The 16,835-nt window shown below is 43.3% G+C and overlaps 1 protein-coding gene and 1 long non-coding RNA gene across 3 annotated transcripts in view; one reads left to right on the top strand and one right to left on the bottom strand.

The window, feature by feature from the left end:
- LOC129043570 (uncharacterized) overlaps positions 1–14,653 on the top strand; it is a 33,154-nt gene extending 18,501 nt beyond the window's left edge. Inside the window, exon 3 of the long non-coding RNA XR_008504474.2 lies at positions 13,468–14,653. This is a non-coding gene — a long non-coding RNA (uncharacterized LOC129043570). The remainder of the gene's footprint in view (positions 1–13,467) is intronic.
- LOC129043564 (spermatogenesis-associated protein 31D3) lies at positions 9,884–16,394 on the bottom strand. Of its 2 annotated transcripts, XM_054500224.1 has the most exons (5): positions 16,178–16,394; positions 15,372–15,417; positions 14,716–14,776; positions 12,664–14,407; positions 9,898–12,561 (listed from the first exon to the last, which is right to left on the bottom strand). In XM_054500224.1, the coding sequence occupies exons 1-5, from the start codon at positions 16,361–16,363 to the stop codon at positions 9,940–9,942; spliced, it is 4,659 nt and encodes a 1,552-aa protein (XP_054356199.1). In that variant the 5' UTR covers positions 16,364–16,394; the 3' UTR covers positions 9,898–9,939. The 2 variants fall into 2 exon arrangements, with proteins under 2 accessions (XP_054356198.1, XP_054356199.1); XM_054500223.2 differs by having other exon boundaries at positions 9,884–14,407.
- Positions 16,395–16,835: the final 441 nt, after the last annotated feature.

The raw sequence follows: 16,835 nt of genomic DNA, 5'->3' as shown, positions 1-16,835 counted from the left end.
AATATTTTAAACTAAATGAAAATGGAAAAATCAAAATTTGCTGCAAAATCAAAATTGTAGCAAAAATAGTGTTTAGAAGGAAATTTCTAGCATTAAATACACATATTAGAAAACAATAAAGACCTAAAATCTCTGTACAGCTCTGGCTCACTTAACTGACAGATGTCTCTCTGTTTCCAAAATATTGGAAAGCACAGATTACTCTTTAGGTAGCACAGAGACAGAAGGAGGAACCCCATCCTACACAGGAAGGCAAGGATAGGAATACCCAGGAAGTCAAGCTGGAGCTCAGCCATGGTGCAGTAAGGCTTCTGAGACAAAGAAGGTAGTCTTCATTATCAGAAGCTGAGTGCTGAGTCCCCATTCCAGATCAGAGTTCCAGGCCTACATCATGAAACTTTAACACAGACACCAGAAGTTCTTGAGGGTGGGGCGGGGACAACAAATGGAAGATGAACCCACAGTTCTTCCCCCTATCATCTAGCCCAACTGACCTGTCCATTGCCCTGGGTCCTTTTAGATCTTCCATCTTACCCTCCAACTGCACCCTTTCATGATACTATATGTTTACATTAGTAACATTTTCTATTTATTCCACCTATTATCTTTTACTGCTTCATGATCCGCCTTTGGAGCCCACTATCTTTGAAAGTGATGTGGCCATGGATTTACACCTTCAAGATCTACTCTGTCCTCAACTATAACCTCCCCACAAACACAATGTTTTTTTTTCACCTGTACAAAACCAGGAATATACTCAGCAGCAACCTATCCCCTCCATATTTCTTCAAAAAGATCCATGTTTACCAAAAGCCATTAGAGAACAGAGTAACCTGTACAACAAAGAGGGACACAAAGGCATGGCCCATCTCTGGCAAAAAATTTGGAACTCTCTTAGTAATTTTTTTCTCCTCTAATCTCTCTTAGGCTATTCACCCCTAAGGGCTCTCAAATCTAGCGCCCTCTACCTATACAGTGTTCTATCCTATGCACCTTCTTTCTTCTCTTTACCAAATCCCCTCTCTTCTTCCCAGCATTTTAAAATTCTGCCTCAATTTCACAGAGCAACTGTGCTGAACCACAACCCACATAACCAAACTTATCCTGATTTAGGAAGCATATTTCTCCTTAGTGTAATATAACCTATAATGAGCACAATTGAAACTTAGCATAGCATTTTGTTTTGAATTACGCCTATGATTACTTCTTTTATGAAAGTTTTTATTATTCCATCTACTTCCTAACTTTTCACCCCAATTCCTATGGCTCCTCTATACTTTTTTAAAACAATGTCGATTTTGTTTATAGTATATATGTACTTATCTCCCCATGTTAGCCAGTCATTTAACAGTTACAACCCTTGAAGCTTCTCTACTTAGATTACGAACTGCTGAAATTAAGCCTTGTGTCATTGCCTTACACTGCTTGCCTAAATTCCCTCACTGAGTCTGATGACAGCATCTTGACCCCAGGCACCCAATCCCTTTCATCTGACGAGGGTTTACCAGTGATGACACCTTTGCCTGTCTTCTGTATCCACAGCTTCTCCATTTTGTCTACCCAAAAGGAGGTAAACTCTAAGCCTGCCTCCTCACATGTACCCTGCCTTGACTACAGGAGGTCTCTCTGTGGAAAAATATATCTCCATATAGCCTTGCATCTCTGATGGTTTTTGTTGTTTTGTATGTTTGGCTTCATTCTGTTTGTTTATAATGTCTGGTCCTAACAGCCTGTATGGTCCCTAGAACTCACAAACGTAAAAATGTCCTTTACAGCCAGAGCAAGATAAGCTCCACCATAAACTATCCAAGAAGAGGGGATTATAAAAATTACACATTGAATATATTCTTCAAAAAGGGTGATGCCATAAAAAAAAGTTGAGAAACTGCTCTAGATTAGAGACTAAAGACACATGAGAACTAAATGCAATACATAATTCTAGACTGGATCCTGTAATGGAGGTTATTTTTAAGCCACAAAGGATATTACTGACAAAAATGGAATATGGATAAGAGATTAATTAAAAGTTTTACACCAATGCTCAATTTACTGAAGGGGATAATTGACTATGTAAAAGAATATTCTTTTCTTAAGAAATACACAATGAAATAGTCAAGAAGAAAGTGGATGATGTATGAAATGTATTCTCAGATGTCCAGGAATTCGTGTGTGTGTGTGTGTGTGTGGAGAGAGAGAGAGAGAAGAGAGGAGGTAGGAGGGAGGGATGTAGGAGAGAGATCACAAATGGGTCAAAATGTGAATAGGCAAATCTGGATAAAAGTTACACTGTTGTGATATGGTTTGGATGTTTCATTCCCTCCAAATCTCATGTTAAAATATGACCACCAGTGTTGGAGGTGGGTCTAGTGGGAGGTGTTTGTGTCAAAGGGGTGGATCCCTCATGAATGGCTTGGTGCCCTCCCCATGGTAATCAATGAGTTTCCTATGAGTTCATATGAGATCTGGCTGTTTAAAAGAATGTGCCACCTCCCCCACTCTCTCTCCTGATCCCTCTCCCACCATGTGACATGTTGGCTCTAGTCTTCCTTCCGTCATGATTAAAAATCTTCTGAGGCCCTCTCCAGAAGCAGATGCTGGTGCCACCTTTCCTGTATAGCCTGCAGAACTGTGAGCCAAAATAAAATTCTTTTTGTTATAAATTACCCGGCCTCAGGTATTTCTTTATGGCAATGCAAATGAACCAATATATTGTTGTTTACCATCCATGCAACTCTTCTGCAAGTTTAATTACATTAAACTTCAAATAAATACATTTTTTAAAGGACCATTGACTACGTTTTTATATAACTTTTGAGATTTTTGGCTTTGATTCCCACAGTTGCCACCACCACACCTAGACCTAGTAGTGTACAAAGTTGGCATGGTGTACTAATACACCAAAGTAGTATGCCATGCCAACTTTAAAACACTTGTTTCAGGTTCTGTTCCAGGCAAGAACCTGGGATACCCTTTCCACATATGAAGCATGCTAACATTTCAACAGGGTTTTACAATATACTGAAAAAGAGCTCCTCCAAAAAAAAAGATTTTAATTATGTATAAAAAATTTATACACTGCAATATGGTTTGGCTATATCCCCACCCAAATCTCATCTTGAATTGTAGCTCCCATAATTCCCATGTGTTGTGGGAGAGCCGTGGTGGGAGATAATTGAATCATGGGGACAGTTTCCCCCATCCTGTTCTCATGATAGTGAATACATCTCATGAGATCTGACTGTTTTATAAGGGATTTCCCCTTTCACTTGGCTCTCATTATCTCTTGTCTGCCGCCATGTAAGACGTGACTTTTACCATCTTATTGTGAGGCCTCCCTAGCCACATGGAACTCTGATTCCATTAAACCTTTCTTTATAAATTACCTAGTCTCAGATATGTCTTTATCAGCAGTGTGACAATGGACTAATAAAGTAAATTGGTACTGGGAGTAATGGGGTGCTGCTGTAAAGATACCTGAAAATGTGGAAGCAACTTTGGAACTGGGTAACAGGCAGAGGTTGGAACAGTTTGGAGGGCTCAGAAGAAGACAGGAAAATGTGGGAAAGTTTGGAACTTCCTAGAGACTTGTTGAATGGCTTTGACCAAAAAGTTGATGATGATATAGACAATGAAATCCAGGCTGAGATGGTCTCAGATGGAGATGAGGAACTTGTTGGGAACTGAAATAAAGGTGACTCTTGCTATGTTTTAGCAAAGAGACTGGGAGAATTTTGCCCCTGCACTAGAGATTTGCAGAACTTTGAAGTTGGGGGGGATGATTTAGGGTGTCTGGCAGAAGAAATTTCTAAGCAACAAAGCATTGAAGAGGTGACTTGGGTGCTGTTAAAAGCATTCAGTTTTAAAAAGAAAACAGAGCATAAAAGTTTGGATAATTTGCAGCCTGACAATGTGATAGCAAAGAAAAACCCATTTTCTGAGAAGAAATTCAAGTCAGGTGCAGAAATTTGCATGAGTAATGAGGACCCAATTGTTAATCCTCAAAACAATGGGGAAAATGTCTTCAGGGAATGTCAGAGACCTTTGCAGCAGCCCCTCCCATCACAGGCACAGAGGCCTAGGAGGAAAAAATGGTTTCATGGGACAGCCCCAGGGTCCTCCTGCTTTGTGAAGCCTAGGGACTTAGTGCCCTGCATCCCAGCTGCTCTGCCCATAGCTAAAATGGTCCAAGGTACAGCTCAGGCTGTGGCTTCAGAGGTTGCAAGCCCAAAGCCTTGGCAGCTTCTACATGGTATTCCTGTGGGTGCCCAGAAGAATTGAGATTTGGGAACCTCTGCATAGATTTTAGAGGATCTATAGAAATTCCTGGATGTCCAGGCAGAAGTTTGCTGCAGGGGTGGGGACCTCATGGAGAACCTCTGCTAGGGAAATGTGGAAGGAAAATGCCAAAACCATGGGAACTCACCTCTTGCATCAGCATGACCTGGATGTGAGACATGGGGTGAAAAGAGATAATTCTGGAGATTTGACTGCCTTGCTGGATTGTGGACTTGCATGGGACCTGGAGCCCCTTTGGTTTGGCCAATTTCTCTGATTTGAAATGGCTGTATATACCCAATGCCTGTAACCCCATTGTATCTAGGAAGTAACTAACTTGCTTTTGATTTTACAGGCTTATAAGTTGAAGGGACTTGCATTGTCTCAGAAGAGACTTTGAACTGTGGACTTTTGAGTTAATGCTGAAGTGAGTCAAGACTTTGGGGGACTGTTGGGAAGGCATAATTGGTTTTGAAATCTGAGTACATGAGATTTAGGAGGGGCCAGGGGAGGAATAATATGGTTTGGCTTTGGCTGTCCTCACCCAAATATCATCTTTTTTTTTTTTTTTTTTTGAGACGGAGTCTTGCTCTGTCGCCCAGGCTGGAGTGCAGTGGTGCAATCTCCACTCACTGCAAGCTCTGCCTCCCAGGTTCACACCATTCTCTTGCCTCAGCCTCTCAAGTAACTGGGACTACAGCTGTCTGCCACCACGCCCGGCTAATTTTTTGTATTTTTTAGTAGAAACGAGGTTTCACCATGTTAGCCAGGATGGTCTTGATCTCCTGACCTCATGATCCACCCACATCAGACTCCCAAAATGCTGGGATTACAGGCATGAGCCACCACACCTGGCCCCAAATCTCATCTTGAATTGTAGCTCTCATAATTCCCATGTGTTGTGGGAGGGACCTGGTAGGAGATCACTGAATCATGGGGGCAGTTTCCCCCATACTGTTCTCATGGTAGTGAATAAGTCTTACAATATCTGACTGTTTTATAAGAGGTTTCCCCTTTCATTTGACTGTCATTCTCTCTTGTCCATTGCCATGTAAGTTGTGCCTTTCACCTTCTGCCATGATTGTGAGGCCTCCCCAGCCACATGGAACTGTGAGTCCATTAAACCTCTTTTTCTTTATAAATTACCCAGTCTCAGGTATGTCTTTATCCGCACCATGAGAACAGACTAATATACAATGTAAAACAAAAAAGAATCAAAATTTCAATGAACGTTGTTTATGGCATGCAATGCCTAATTTCTTGTTTGGTTCCATCATGTCACTTGTATTCTGCAGTCTTGTGGTGTGATGTGGTTTGACTCTCTGTCCCCTCCCAAATCTCATGTTGAATTGTAATCTCCAGTGTTGGGGGAGAGATCCAGTGGGAGGTGATTGGATCATGGGGTAGATTTTCCCTTTGCTGTTCTTGTGATAGCAAGTTCTCACAAGACCTGATTGTCTGAAAGTGTGTAGTACTTCCTCCTTAGCTTTCTCTCTCCTGTGCCATGTGAAGACATGCTTGCTTTCCATTTGCCTTCTGCCATGATTGTAAGTTTCCTGAGGCCTCCCCAGCCGTGCCTCCTGAACAACTTGTGGAACTATCAGTCAATGAAACCTCTTTTCTTCATAAATTACCCAGTCTCAGGTAGTTCTCTATAGCAGTGTGAAAATGGACTAATACATGGTGTGAATTGGTTTGCAGCCACTAAGTCAATTACCTGTCCTCTACCAGATTTCCAGCTTCCAAAAATGAGTTGACCTTTTTTGTTGTATCCTCTCCTGTGCCTGTCATGTCAAGCATTTATTTTTTAAATCCTTCAGTTTTTAAACCAGTTTTATTGAAATACAGTTCACATACCATATAAGTCACCCATTTTAAGTGTATAATTCAGTGATTTTTATATTCACAGAGTTGTGCATCCATTACCAGTCATTTCAAAAACGTTTTTATGACTGCGAAAAGAAACCATATATCCTTTAGCTATTACATTTCTTGCACCTCATTAACCTAGTTCTAAGTCTACTTTATCTCTGTGTAATGTCTCTATTCTGGACATCAGAATGGAATCATATGTGGTTATTTGTGACTGACCTTTCATTCAGCATAAAATTTTCAAGGTTTATCTATGTTATACCATGTGTCAATACTTTATTCCTTTTTATGGCTAGATAATAATCTGTTGTATGGATATACCACATTCTGTTTATACATTTGTCAGTTGATGGACATTTGAATTGTTTCCATTTTTTGGCTATTTGAATAATGCTGCGATGAACCTTTGTGTACAAGTTTCTTTGCACTCACATATTTTCATTTCTCTTGGTATATACTTAGGATTGGATTTGCTGGGTTATATGCCAACATTTTGAGGAACTGCCTGTTTTCCAAAGCAGCTGTACCATTTCCCATGCCCACTCTCAGTGTATGAGGCTTCCAGTTTCTCCAACTTATCTCAAACACTTGTCTATTTTATTCCAGCCATCCTAGTGGGCATGAAGTGCTATCTCATGGTGATTTTTATTTGTATTTTTCTGATGACTAATGATGTTGAGCCTCTTTTCATATAATCTTTTACTCTTAATTGCACTATGGGAAGGAGGGTGGATAAACATGTATATTTGATCTAATTTATATAAGTGGAAACATGAATACTCAATTTAAATATGTGATAGAAAAAATTTCTTTTAAATGTTTGAAAACACTTATATGGCAATCTCAAGTTTTTAGCAACATGCACAGTTTTCTACTGTTATTTTCGTGTTATAGTTACTGTATGATTAAGGGCTTGCAATATTGTGCACTGAATTTGCTCTGTAAGGTTGCTTCTTGTATGGACTATGGGTAAAAATTCAAATGACTCCTTGGGGTTGACTTAAAGGAGAAGTTTAAGGAGAACTGATTGACAAGGCCACTAAAGCTCAATGTGTTTGTCACCAATGCTGTGTACATCTGTTGTACATAAGTGTGTTCCTCGTGTGATAAGTATCAAAGGAATGTGACAGCATTGACATATGGCACATGGCATATCTTCTAAGAGATGGATGGCAAGATGTTTAAATGGACTTTTGCACTTTAATCATATGTAAAACATGGGATGCATCATCCATACCAAATAATAATTGTGAAATTTAGGTGGTGGGTACATGGGGAGTTATATTGTTCTACCTGCTCTTGTGTATGTTTAACCATCTCTTCAATGAAAGGACTTAAGAAATAAAACATGTTCAGTGCCTCATGAAGAGAAGGAAGCAGGAATAAGCATAGCTGGTGCTTTGTCTACTTTGCTAAATCAGCTTTCTCTCCTCCACCAGGTTTTCATCTTCCAAAAATGTGTTAACTCCTTTTTGGTGTATCCTATTGTATTCTTATTATCCTCAAGCACTTCTTCTTTTTAAATCCTTTCAATTTTATTGCAATATAGTACACGAACCACAAAATTCACCCATCTAAAGTGTATACTGTGTACCTATTACAAGGCAAGAATGGATCAGTCCATCAGGACTAGAGTTTAGCTACCACTCAATAGAGACATTTCAGGACGTATAATTCCTCTGAAGATAAAACCCTTGGAAGGTGGCCGAGAGCATTTGTTCACATGTATAATCCCGGCACTTTGAGAGGCCAAGGCAGGCAGATCACTTGAGGTCAGGAGTTCGAGACCAGCCTGGCCAAAATGGTGAAACCTTGTCTCTACAAAAAAAAAAAAAAAAAACCTGGCATCATGGCATGTGCCTTTAATGCCAGCTATTCAGGAGGCTGAGGTAGAAGAATCACTTGAACCTGGTAGGTGGAGGTTGCAGTGAGCCAAGAACATGCCACTACACACCAGGCTGGGTGAATGAACAAGACTCTGCCTCCAAAAACAGAGGGTTTCTGATGATAACTTTTAGATGTTTCTGATGATAGCTTCTGGGTGTGGCAGTAGCTGAACTGGAATGGAGGTAAAGGACCTAAGATGGAATGACAGGGGAATTAGGAGGCCAGGTTATTGGCAAGCCTATCCACATGGATGTTTGGGCCCTCCATGGATACTCCACCTCCTTAAGTTCTTTGCTCTGGGCTTCATCCCAATTTTGTGCTTCTTAAGGCCTTCATGAAATCTGAATTATTTCTGCAATCCTAAGTTTCAGACACAGCAGGGTCAGTGGCATAAGCATGGACAGGAAAAGAGAAGGATGGTGAGGGAGCTGTAATGGACATCTGTTTTGTTTTGTTTTGTCTTGTTTTGATTTGTTTTTGTTTTCACACCAAGAATTCACACATTTTTCTGGAAAACCTACCTCAAGTGCCCTCTAGAAAACTCAACTCTTTTATTAGTCCCAGTCTGTATAAGTGGAGTTGCCTTCTCTTCAGACCTCTAATATTTTAAGGGTGCATATGGGCACACTCTTAGTCATAAGGAGCATTCTGTAAAGATTCATAGCTAGCCTCCAAATGTCTGTAATCCTCATGTGTAGTCAAGGACTCACCTCTGGACCATGAGCTGCAGGTGATCTAGACAATATCTATTATATTCCACTAACCCCATGAAGATCATAGGTTACACTTCCATCCTGATAGGTGCACTGTATACACTAAGGGAAGATCTTGCATGTTGCCATCAACATGGCTAGAAAGAAGGCACAAAGATCACCTTCCCTAAAGAGAGGGATGCCATGTTGACAACAGCCTGCAGATACTGTTTAAGTCCTTAAAGAACAGCCCCATGTACACTTCTGCCAAAATGGCATCTGTCAGCTCTTCAGTGCCCTGGTAAACCTCAAGGGGGTGGTGCCTAGATCTAGATTGAGAAAGGGTCATGATATGGGCATGATGGGGCATAAACCTTTTTCCACCAGCATGGTCATCCTTTCCTGGCTTCACTTTTTTCTTACTTTCTCATTCTAAGGCATCTTTTCCTTACTCTCAGCTATATTTTACCCTAGGAGGTAGGTGGTTGCCTGGTCAACATTCCTGCCACAGACAGGTAGGTGAACTTTTTGCTCTGTAAAAATGTCATCAATCAGGGAGCATGGAGAAATACACAGGGAGGGGAACTACTTCCCCAAGTGAATTATTAGTAGAAAGACCTCCACGTTGAGGTCAAAATATGCTTCCCTAAATCATGAGCATGCCCTGCTTGTCAAATTCTTAAGCATCATCCACAGTGTTCCTGACACCCTACCCCAACCAGCAATACCCCAAACACTCCCACCAACTTATATGATCCTGTGGTCAGTGACAACTTTTTTTAAATAGTGCTTAAACCACTATTTCTGAAAAATGTACCTGTCCTTGAACCTTTCTTCAGATATGGAAGGGCTGCCTTCCTTACTGCTCTAAAGGATATGAAGCAGTGAATGGGGAGGAAGGTGCAGGCTGCCATACGATATCAGTAAGTTTCAAGCAAAGAGGTAGAAAAGAGCTCATCTCCCCAGACTTCATCAGGGAGAGACGGGGCTTTTGGAGGCACATGATACTCATTCCTCCACAAGAGCTCCAGGGGATTGGTCACCTTTTAAAAGTCAAAAGAGGGAGTCAGTAAGGGCTGAGCTAACTCCTACCTTTCCCTAAGCACAAGCTTGTGTTACCAAAACCTATACCTCCCAAAACAATACACAGAAAAGACAGCCTTCTTATTGGAACATTTATTGGGGAGAATCAAGATTCTCAACAAGGAGTTAATTATTTTGTGGGGGGAAATTTTCCTCCTTGGAAATGCCTCGGAAGCATTTTCTGTCCAGTTACTAAAGGCACATCACTGAACACAGTGCTTTTAGCACTGGTCAGGATGTCCGGAGGCACAAGGTTGACTTGACACTGGCAAGTGGGGTTTGGCTGTGGCACAGGCTTCCTCTGGGGCATGGATTGGGGATGACTTTGACACAATATCTTCCCCTTAAATGCCTCAACTTTCTGGGGCTGTCTGTCCTTGTCTATGATCTGTCTAATCCTTCTAGGATAATTCTGGCCAACAAAGATAGCTTGTTGGCTGCAAGATTTGGTACGTGTCACTTTGCAGGAGGGAGCCATGTAGTTGCAGGGATAGCCCTGGACAGGCTCTGCTCTGACCTGCACTTCTGGCACATTCTGAGCTTTCCCAAGCTGCACTGGGGAGGAAAGGGGCTCCTGGGGACAGGTGATATCTATCCCATGCCTATGCCCCTGCTTCTCTCCTAGGAACTCCCCAGTGTCTTTCCTAATTTTCTGAGCTTCAATAGTCCCAGTAAAAGCAGCTCTACTTTTAACTCGACCTCTATTCTGCACAGATGATGACAAGGAGCTACCCTTTTCCCGGGAACTTTCTTGCTTTTCATATGTTGTGATGGGTTTATTAGACTGCTGCAAAAAGGTCTTCATCAATTTTCTGAAAAGGTTTTCAGGAGGACGCTGTGTTTTCAAGGTTGGGGAAGATTTGCTCCCAAGCAACTCCCTTGATGTCTTGTTATGAATAGCATGGCTCTTTCTTCTGAGTTGGGATGTCCCCAACCCTGCATCCCCTCCACCAAGCTCTCCTCCATTGGGTCTTAGAGGGCTCACTCTCTTTGTAGCTGGTGAAAAATTCTTAACTTGGCATTTCTTTAATACATGTGTAGGGACCCTGGGCTCCTGCTGCTGTGCAACAGGGATCCCTCTGTCCTCCAAGTGGACATGCAGCACCTGGGAAGTTCCCATGTCCCGACTCGAGATGCCCGGGGCATGAGTCAGTAAGTCCTTGGAACTCAAGTTATCTAAGGCAAGAGACATGTCAGTGAAATGGCTCTGAGGATGGCTATGCTTCCTCTGGGCCAACTTTAACTGGCTCAACATCTGATTTTTAAGATATGATGATTTAGGATCTTGGGGAACTGGTATTCTTGGTGGGAAAATTTCAGTTTCATGAGAAGAGCTTGTTTTCACATTTGTCACTGAGCAACTTCCTGATTTGCTGGATGTCAAGCTGTTCCTAGTTTGTGTTTGAAGACCAGAGATCTCCTCTTCTTTGAACATCTCCTTCGACCCATTGGTGACAGGAAAGGTCTTTCTACTGCCCTGAAGCCTGTTAACATTATTACTGGTACATTCTCTCTTATCCCTTGACTCATGGCCAACTCCAGCTTGCAGTATGGGCAGCTCTGTGCTGCATCTACTGGCAAGTACAGTCTGTTTCTGACTAACTTCATCTATGATGCTGTGTGTGGGGGGCAGAAAAGTTTGTCTGCCATCCTCAGTTGTCCGGACACTTTCTGTAAGATCATTGTCAGTATCAGAGAATTTTCTTCTCAGATTCCTGTGCTTTTCATGGTCAACAGGTGAGGTGACGAGGTGAGGATGATCCAGGATAGAGAATGAGCTTGTTGTTTCTAACTTTTCTCCTTGAAAATCTGTAGTGCCTCTTCTAAGGGGCGTGGAGGCACCATCTTTGGAATCTGTCTCTATAAGGTCACGGTCAGTATCAGAAAATTGTCTTCTCAGGGTCCCTGGTTTTTCTTTGCCAACAGGTGAGGTGACAGGATAAGGACCATCAAGGACAGGGACTGAACTTGTTGTTCCCAACTTTTCTCCTTGAAAAGTGCTTCGTCTATGAGACTTAGAGACCCCATCTTTGGAATCTCCCCGAGAAATAAAGCTGGCTGAGGAGGGAAGGTCAAAATGGGAAAAGGAATTGGAAAGATCCTCTTTCGATTTGAAGATTTCTATGGATTCAAGGACCTTGCGGGGAAGGCCCCACAGCATCCTCATATGGAAAGATTTAATATGGGCTTCCAACATCTTTTGTTTGTTGGAACTAAGGAAGGAAATCTCCTTGGATGTATCAACGCGGTGGTCCTCACTCACCAATGCTGCCAAATTTCGATGTTTAATTTGGCTGTGGGATCTCTCAGGAAGAGACCTTGTCTGCTTGACTGAGTGCCATGAACTATGCACAGTCCCAGGCATTCGACCCTCACTGATTTCCTCAAATTTCTTGCTCAAATGTACTGTCAGGGCATTTGACAGTTGTTTCTGACCTAGGCTTTCCCCTGAATCATTCCCTGATGGATGCATCATATGAGTTCCTAGGTGTCTCTCAGAGTTAGACCTCAGATCCTCATCTGAAGATGTCTCCGGATCATGCAAGAGATGGTTTTTTGGGGCAGTCTCCTGGCTGTATCCCTGATAATTCCCCACATTCTCCATGGAAAGCATATTTGAGCTCCTCTCTTGGAAGCTTCTAGGGATGATTGATCCGGACTTCTTTAGAACATTGTGCCTCTGACCCTCAACCGAAGAGATATTTAACGGTCCATGGTTGCTCTCTGACACAGATAGCTCTGAAATTTTGCTCTGAGGACATAGCAATGACAGAGACTCATGGATTCTGCGGGGTAAGCCCCATTTGCGCTGGATGAGCCTCTTTCGAATGTGTTGCTCTAGTTTCTTCCTTACCTCAGAGCTGAGTGGAAAATCTCCAGGAATGACGGAGATGGGAGCATGGACCTTGAAGGACTTTTTGACCAATGCAGGCTTGGGAGCTGGAGGACAAAAGTCTTCCTGGGATTTTTGAACCACAGAGGGTAAACCCCACACACTTTCCTGCACTTTCTGCAACACGTTCCACTCCAGATGGTTAATTTCAGATGGCATAAGACACTGTGCCTCATTCTGGGGTCTATGGAAACACACTCCACACACCCTAATCAGGAATAGAGGACTAGGTAGTAAGGCTGGGAGTGGAGATTGAGGTTGAGCCTGGGACTGGACCTGAGTGAGATGTGGGGACTGACCTCGGGGCAGGGTTTGAGGCAAGGGTAGAGGTTGGGTACTAGGCAAGAACAGAGGTTGGGGAGGGGGAAGTACTGGGGATTCATGGGATACAGATGTATTTGTAATGCCATTGAAGAATACAAACATGGAGGAACGGCCACGTTGGACAAGAACAGTAGGATGCAGAGACTCGCTGTGCAGAGATGGGAGACCCCAGAAGAGCTGGACATATTTTTGCTCTAAATGGTCCTGAAAACACTTAGAATATGGGGGCTGCTGATGGATGTCCTGCCACTCTAGTTTGCCTTTACTGGCCCAAAAAGGAAAGGATTCTGCCAAGTCATGGTTAACAGCAATTGAGGTTAACATATTCCGTGAGGAATTTAGTTGGTAGTTTGGCCTAAGTTGTGTTGGGAAAGATCCTGGTTTCTTTCCATTTTCTTTCCACATCAGGAAATCATCGCTTTTTTTGACTTGTCTCTCCAGGAGTGCCAGAATGTCATGGCTGAGAAAAGAGATGTTAACAGGCTCTATGATGTTGGCCACAGAGTGCCCCCCTAAAGAGGCCTCAGAAGAATGAAGGGTAAGAAGCTCCTCCATAAAATCAGATGGCACAAAATTGGAGGAAAAAGAGTCCTTGGCATGAGGCTGCCACCAGGAGAATTCTGAAGATGCAGGGCGTGAATGGTCAATGCCTTTGATTGTTGGGGCACAGGTGGATGACCCACCAGAGCCACCTAGAGATAACATCTCCGGAAAAGTCTTCAAGACGGTGAGATTTGATTTAGACTGAGTCACAGTGCAATCTTCCAGTGGTAAAGCAGATGGGGTTGGTGGTTCGTGACGATGAGCACATGAATCAGTGGGATTCACGGCCTGGGAAATATCTTGGCATAGGGTGGAGTCAAATGAAAAGATGGTGTTCAGAGACAAACTGGCCTCGGGTTGGAGGCTGGGCTCCCCTCTCTCAATGTGATGTGGTGGGAAAAGGGGAAAGGGAAGCTGTTGGGGTGGGGAATGGTCTATGGGGAACTTGGAATCCAAGGGAGAAAGAGGCTGTGATGGCAAAGGGTCCCTCAGTGGTGAGGGTGAAAATAAGTCAGCTAAGGTGGTGATCAGGTCAGGTGAGATAATTAAGGGGGGCGGTGGAGAGGGCTTAGGCCGAGGGGACAATATTAGCTCTTCTGGAGGGGTTGCTGAGGGGGTGGAAGCCAGAGTGAACGATGACTCAGTCGCAGAAGCTGAAGAAGCCAAAGGGGACACAGAGGGAGCAGCATCTTTCAGGGACTCCCAAGACAGCAGTCGCTGGATGTCAGCAGTTGCTCTGTTACACACCTGACAGACGGGGTCTGGGCATAACAGTCGACGAAAACGGGTGGTATCATGATGCTGGCCCAGGGGACTGCAGGAAGCAGGAGGTCCAAAGCTGCAGCCAGGACCAGAACAAGAAAATGAGGATCTGTTAGCTTGGCAGGGGTGGGGCCCCCTGAATCCTGCTGCACATTGCCCCCCACCCATGAACTCACCATATATGAGGTCATATGAACTCACCATATATGAGGTCATATGACCTCACTATAGCCTCTCCTCAAAGCATTCATTCACATACCCATTCCTATGGCTACCCACTCCCAAAGCTACAGCAGGCTACAAGGAATCCCTGAAATGAATATGCGAAAAAAAAAAAAAAAAAGGAGGGGGTGGGAACAGGACAGAGAGGGAATGATTAATCACCTTTTCAGAATAGAATGTAGCTTCCTTTCCTCTTCTGCTTCCTTCTGCAACCTTTTCCGGTCTGCAAACCAGAACAGTATGTTATATGCAATGAAGGTAGAGGCACAGGGATCATACAGAAGTAACTCTGTGGAAGGCCCTTGGGATATTAAACTCTGATAGCCCCAAGAATCAGTAGAAAAGGGCAAATATTCATTGATAATGTTCACAAGTTCACATGTGTATGTGGAATCATTAGTAGAATTCCTTCATATACATTATCCCATGTGATGCTCAAAACCACCACGTGAAACACAGACATCAGTGGTTACCTCCAGGAGGAATCCAAGCATCAAGGAAGTCAAAGTACTTATGCAAAGTGAGACAGAAGCTCTGACTCCAAGCCAACCAGTAGTCCTTCCTTGATATCTCAGTTGGCCACCAATTGGGCAACACCCATTACTCAGGTCCATCACTTTGTCATGCCCATGAATGGGCAGAGCAGGGCCCATGAGCAGTGTCTCAGGTCTGATTGATTTCCCATGAGCCTGTCTTCTGAGGGCTCTGTTTTCTGAGACTATCTAGTAACTGACATTCTAAGAAATCATGGGACTGAGTCCTCATGAAAGAGACAGGAAGGGTCACCCTGAAGCTCAGATAGAGCAGGCTGACATTACCTTTAAATGTCACGCTTTTCCTTTTCCTCCTGGCTCTGCCCTGATGCTGAGAACGAAACAAAGATAATGACAGGCTGGGACTCACTTCTCTCACACTCTATGAAGCTCATTCATTCATTCATTCATTCATTCATTCATTATGCAAGAATGATATGACTCTCTAATTAATAGAAATATGTTCTTGTTATCAATTTTTAAAGGTGATGAAATATTTCTCATTTTTCCTTCTCTGAAAAGCTGAAAGAGGATTTCTTCTGTGAGAGCCACACTTGATGTGCTCCGTTAGAAGTCCTCATCCAGGGCACAGACTCAGAGGTCAACAGTCACATCTGTGCTCCCTCACAGGACAAGTATCCCAGAGACAGAGCTCTGGCTCCAGTCTCTGCTCAGAGACTCAGCGTTACTTCCCTGGTCAGCCCAACAACAAGGAAGGCTTTGTTGAATGACAGGTGACATGGGAATGTGATTCATGATCAAATTTCAGCAGAGACTGTTCTCTTTCAGAGAGCCCACACTCTCTAAATAATCCCATCTGGGACCACAGAATTACTGTGTTTGGGATTTTATCCTGGAACTCTCCACCACAGCCAGATAGGTAGTCTATGAGCTATGGATGGAAACCTTAGTCCTCCTGAACCCCTACGTCTGCCCAGCCTCTTCCATAGAAGAGTGAAGTTCTATCCTCTCTTCAGACTTCCCATCTAAGACATGTCTCTGTACCAACCAAACTTTTTTAGAAATGTGGGAATAGGATTCAGAAACAATAACAGGGCATCTCTCTTGGGTGTTCACCCACAGTTCCTTACCTTTTGGATGTCATTATTCTTTTCAGTGGGTGACGAATACAGGGTCAATACCACGTAGAACAAGTACAGTATAAACAACCCCAACCCACTCAAGCAGATGAAGTTGGGGTCAATATCCAAACAATGTGAGTCAGGGCTCAGCCCTGTCTCAGTATAGCTGTTTAGAAAACAGAGGATATTCTCCATGGTCTGAATAGCTCAGCTGCCTGAAGCAACTGAGCACTGAGGGTGCCCAGGCTTAACTATAAGCCCAGGCCTGCATCACAGAGCATGGAAGAGTCACAGAGGGTTTCTGAGGGTGGAGGGAGCAACAAGAGGAGGGTGTGTCCACAGCCCCCACCCCACCAGCCCAGCTGACTCCACCTTTCCGGGCCCTCTAGGCCCCTCTATTCTACCCTGACACTCCATTTCCCAACTCCATCCTTTTTCAAGCCATATATTTATCTTAGTTGAATTTTCGGTTTGTTCCAACAGTAAACCAGGCATTACCCAAGTCCCGCATTGCTGTTTGGAGCCCTTAACTTGGACCCCACCAACTACACTGCCTTGAAAACCTGAAATACTGCCTGGAATATTTGTTGTACCCAGGCTTTGCTACTCTCAGGATCACATTTGTCCTCAAATCCGTCTTATCTACAGAATGTTTTTGCCTTACATA

This window comes from Pongo pygmaeus, chromosome 13, assembly GCF_028885625.2.
Source record: "Pongo pygmaeus isolate AG05252 chromosome 13, NHGRI_mPonPyg2-v2.0_pri, whole genome shotgun sequence".
Taxonomy (NCBI): domain Eukaryota; kingdom Metazoa; phylum Chordata; class Mammalia; order Primates; family Hominidae; genus Pongo; species Pongo pygmaeus.
This window is presented reverse-complemented; position numbering and strand designations above follow the sequence as displayed.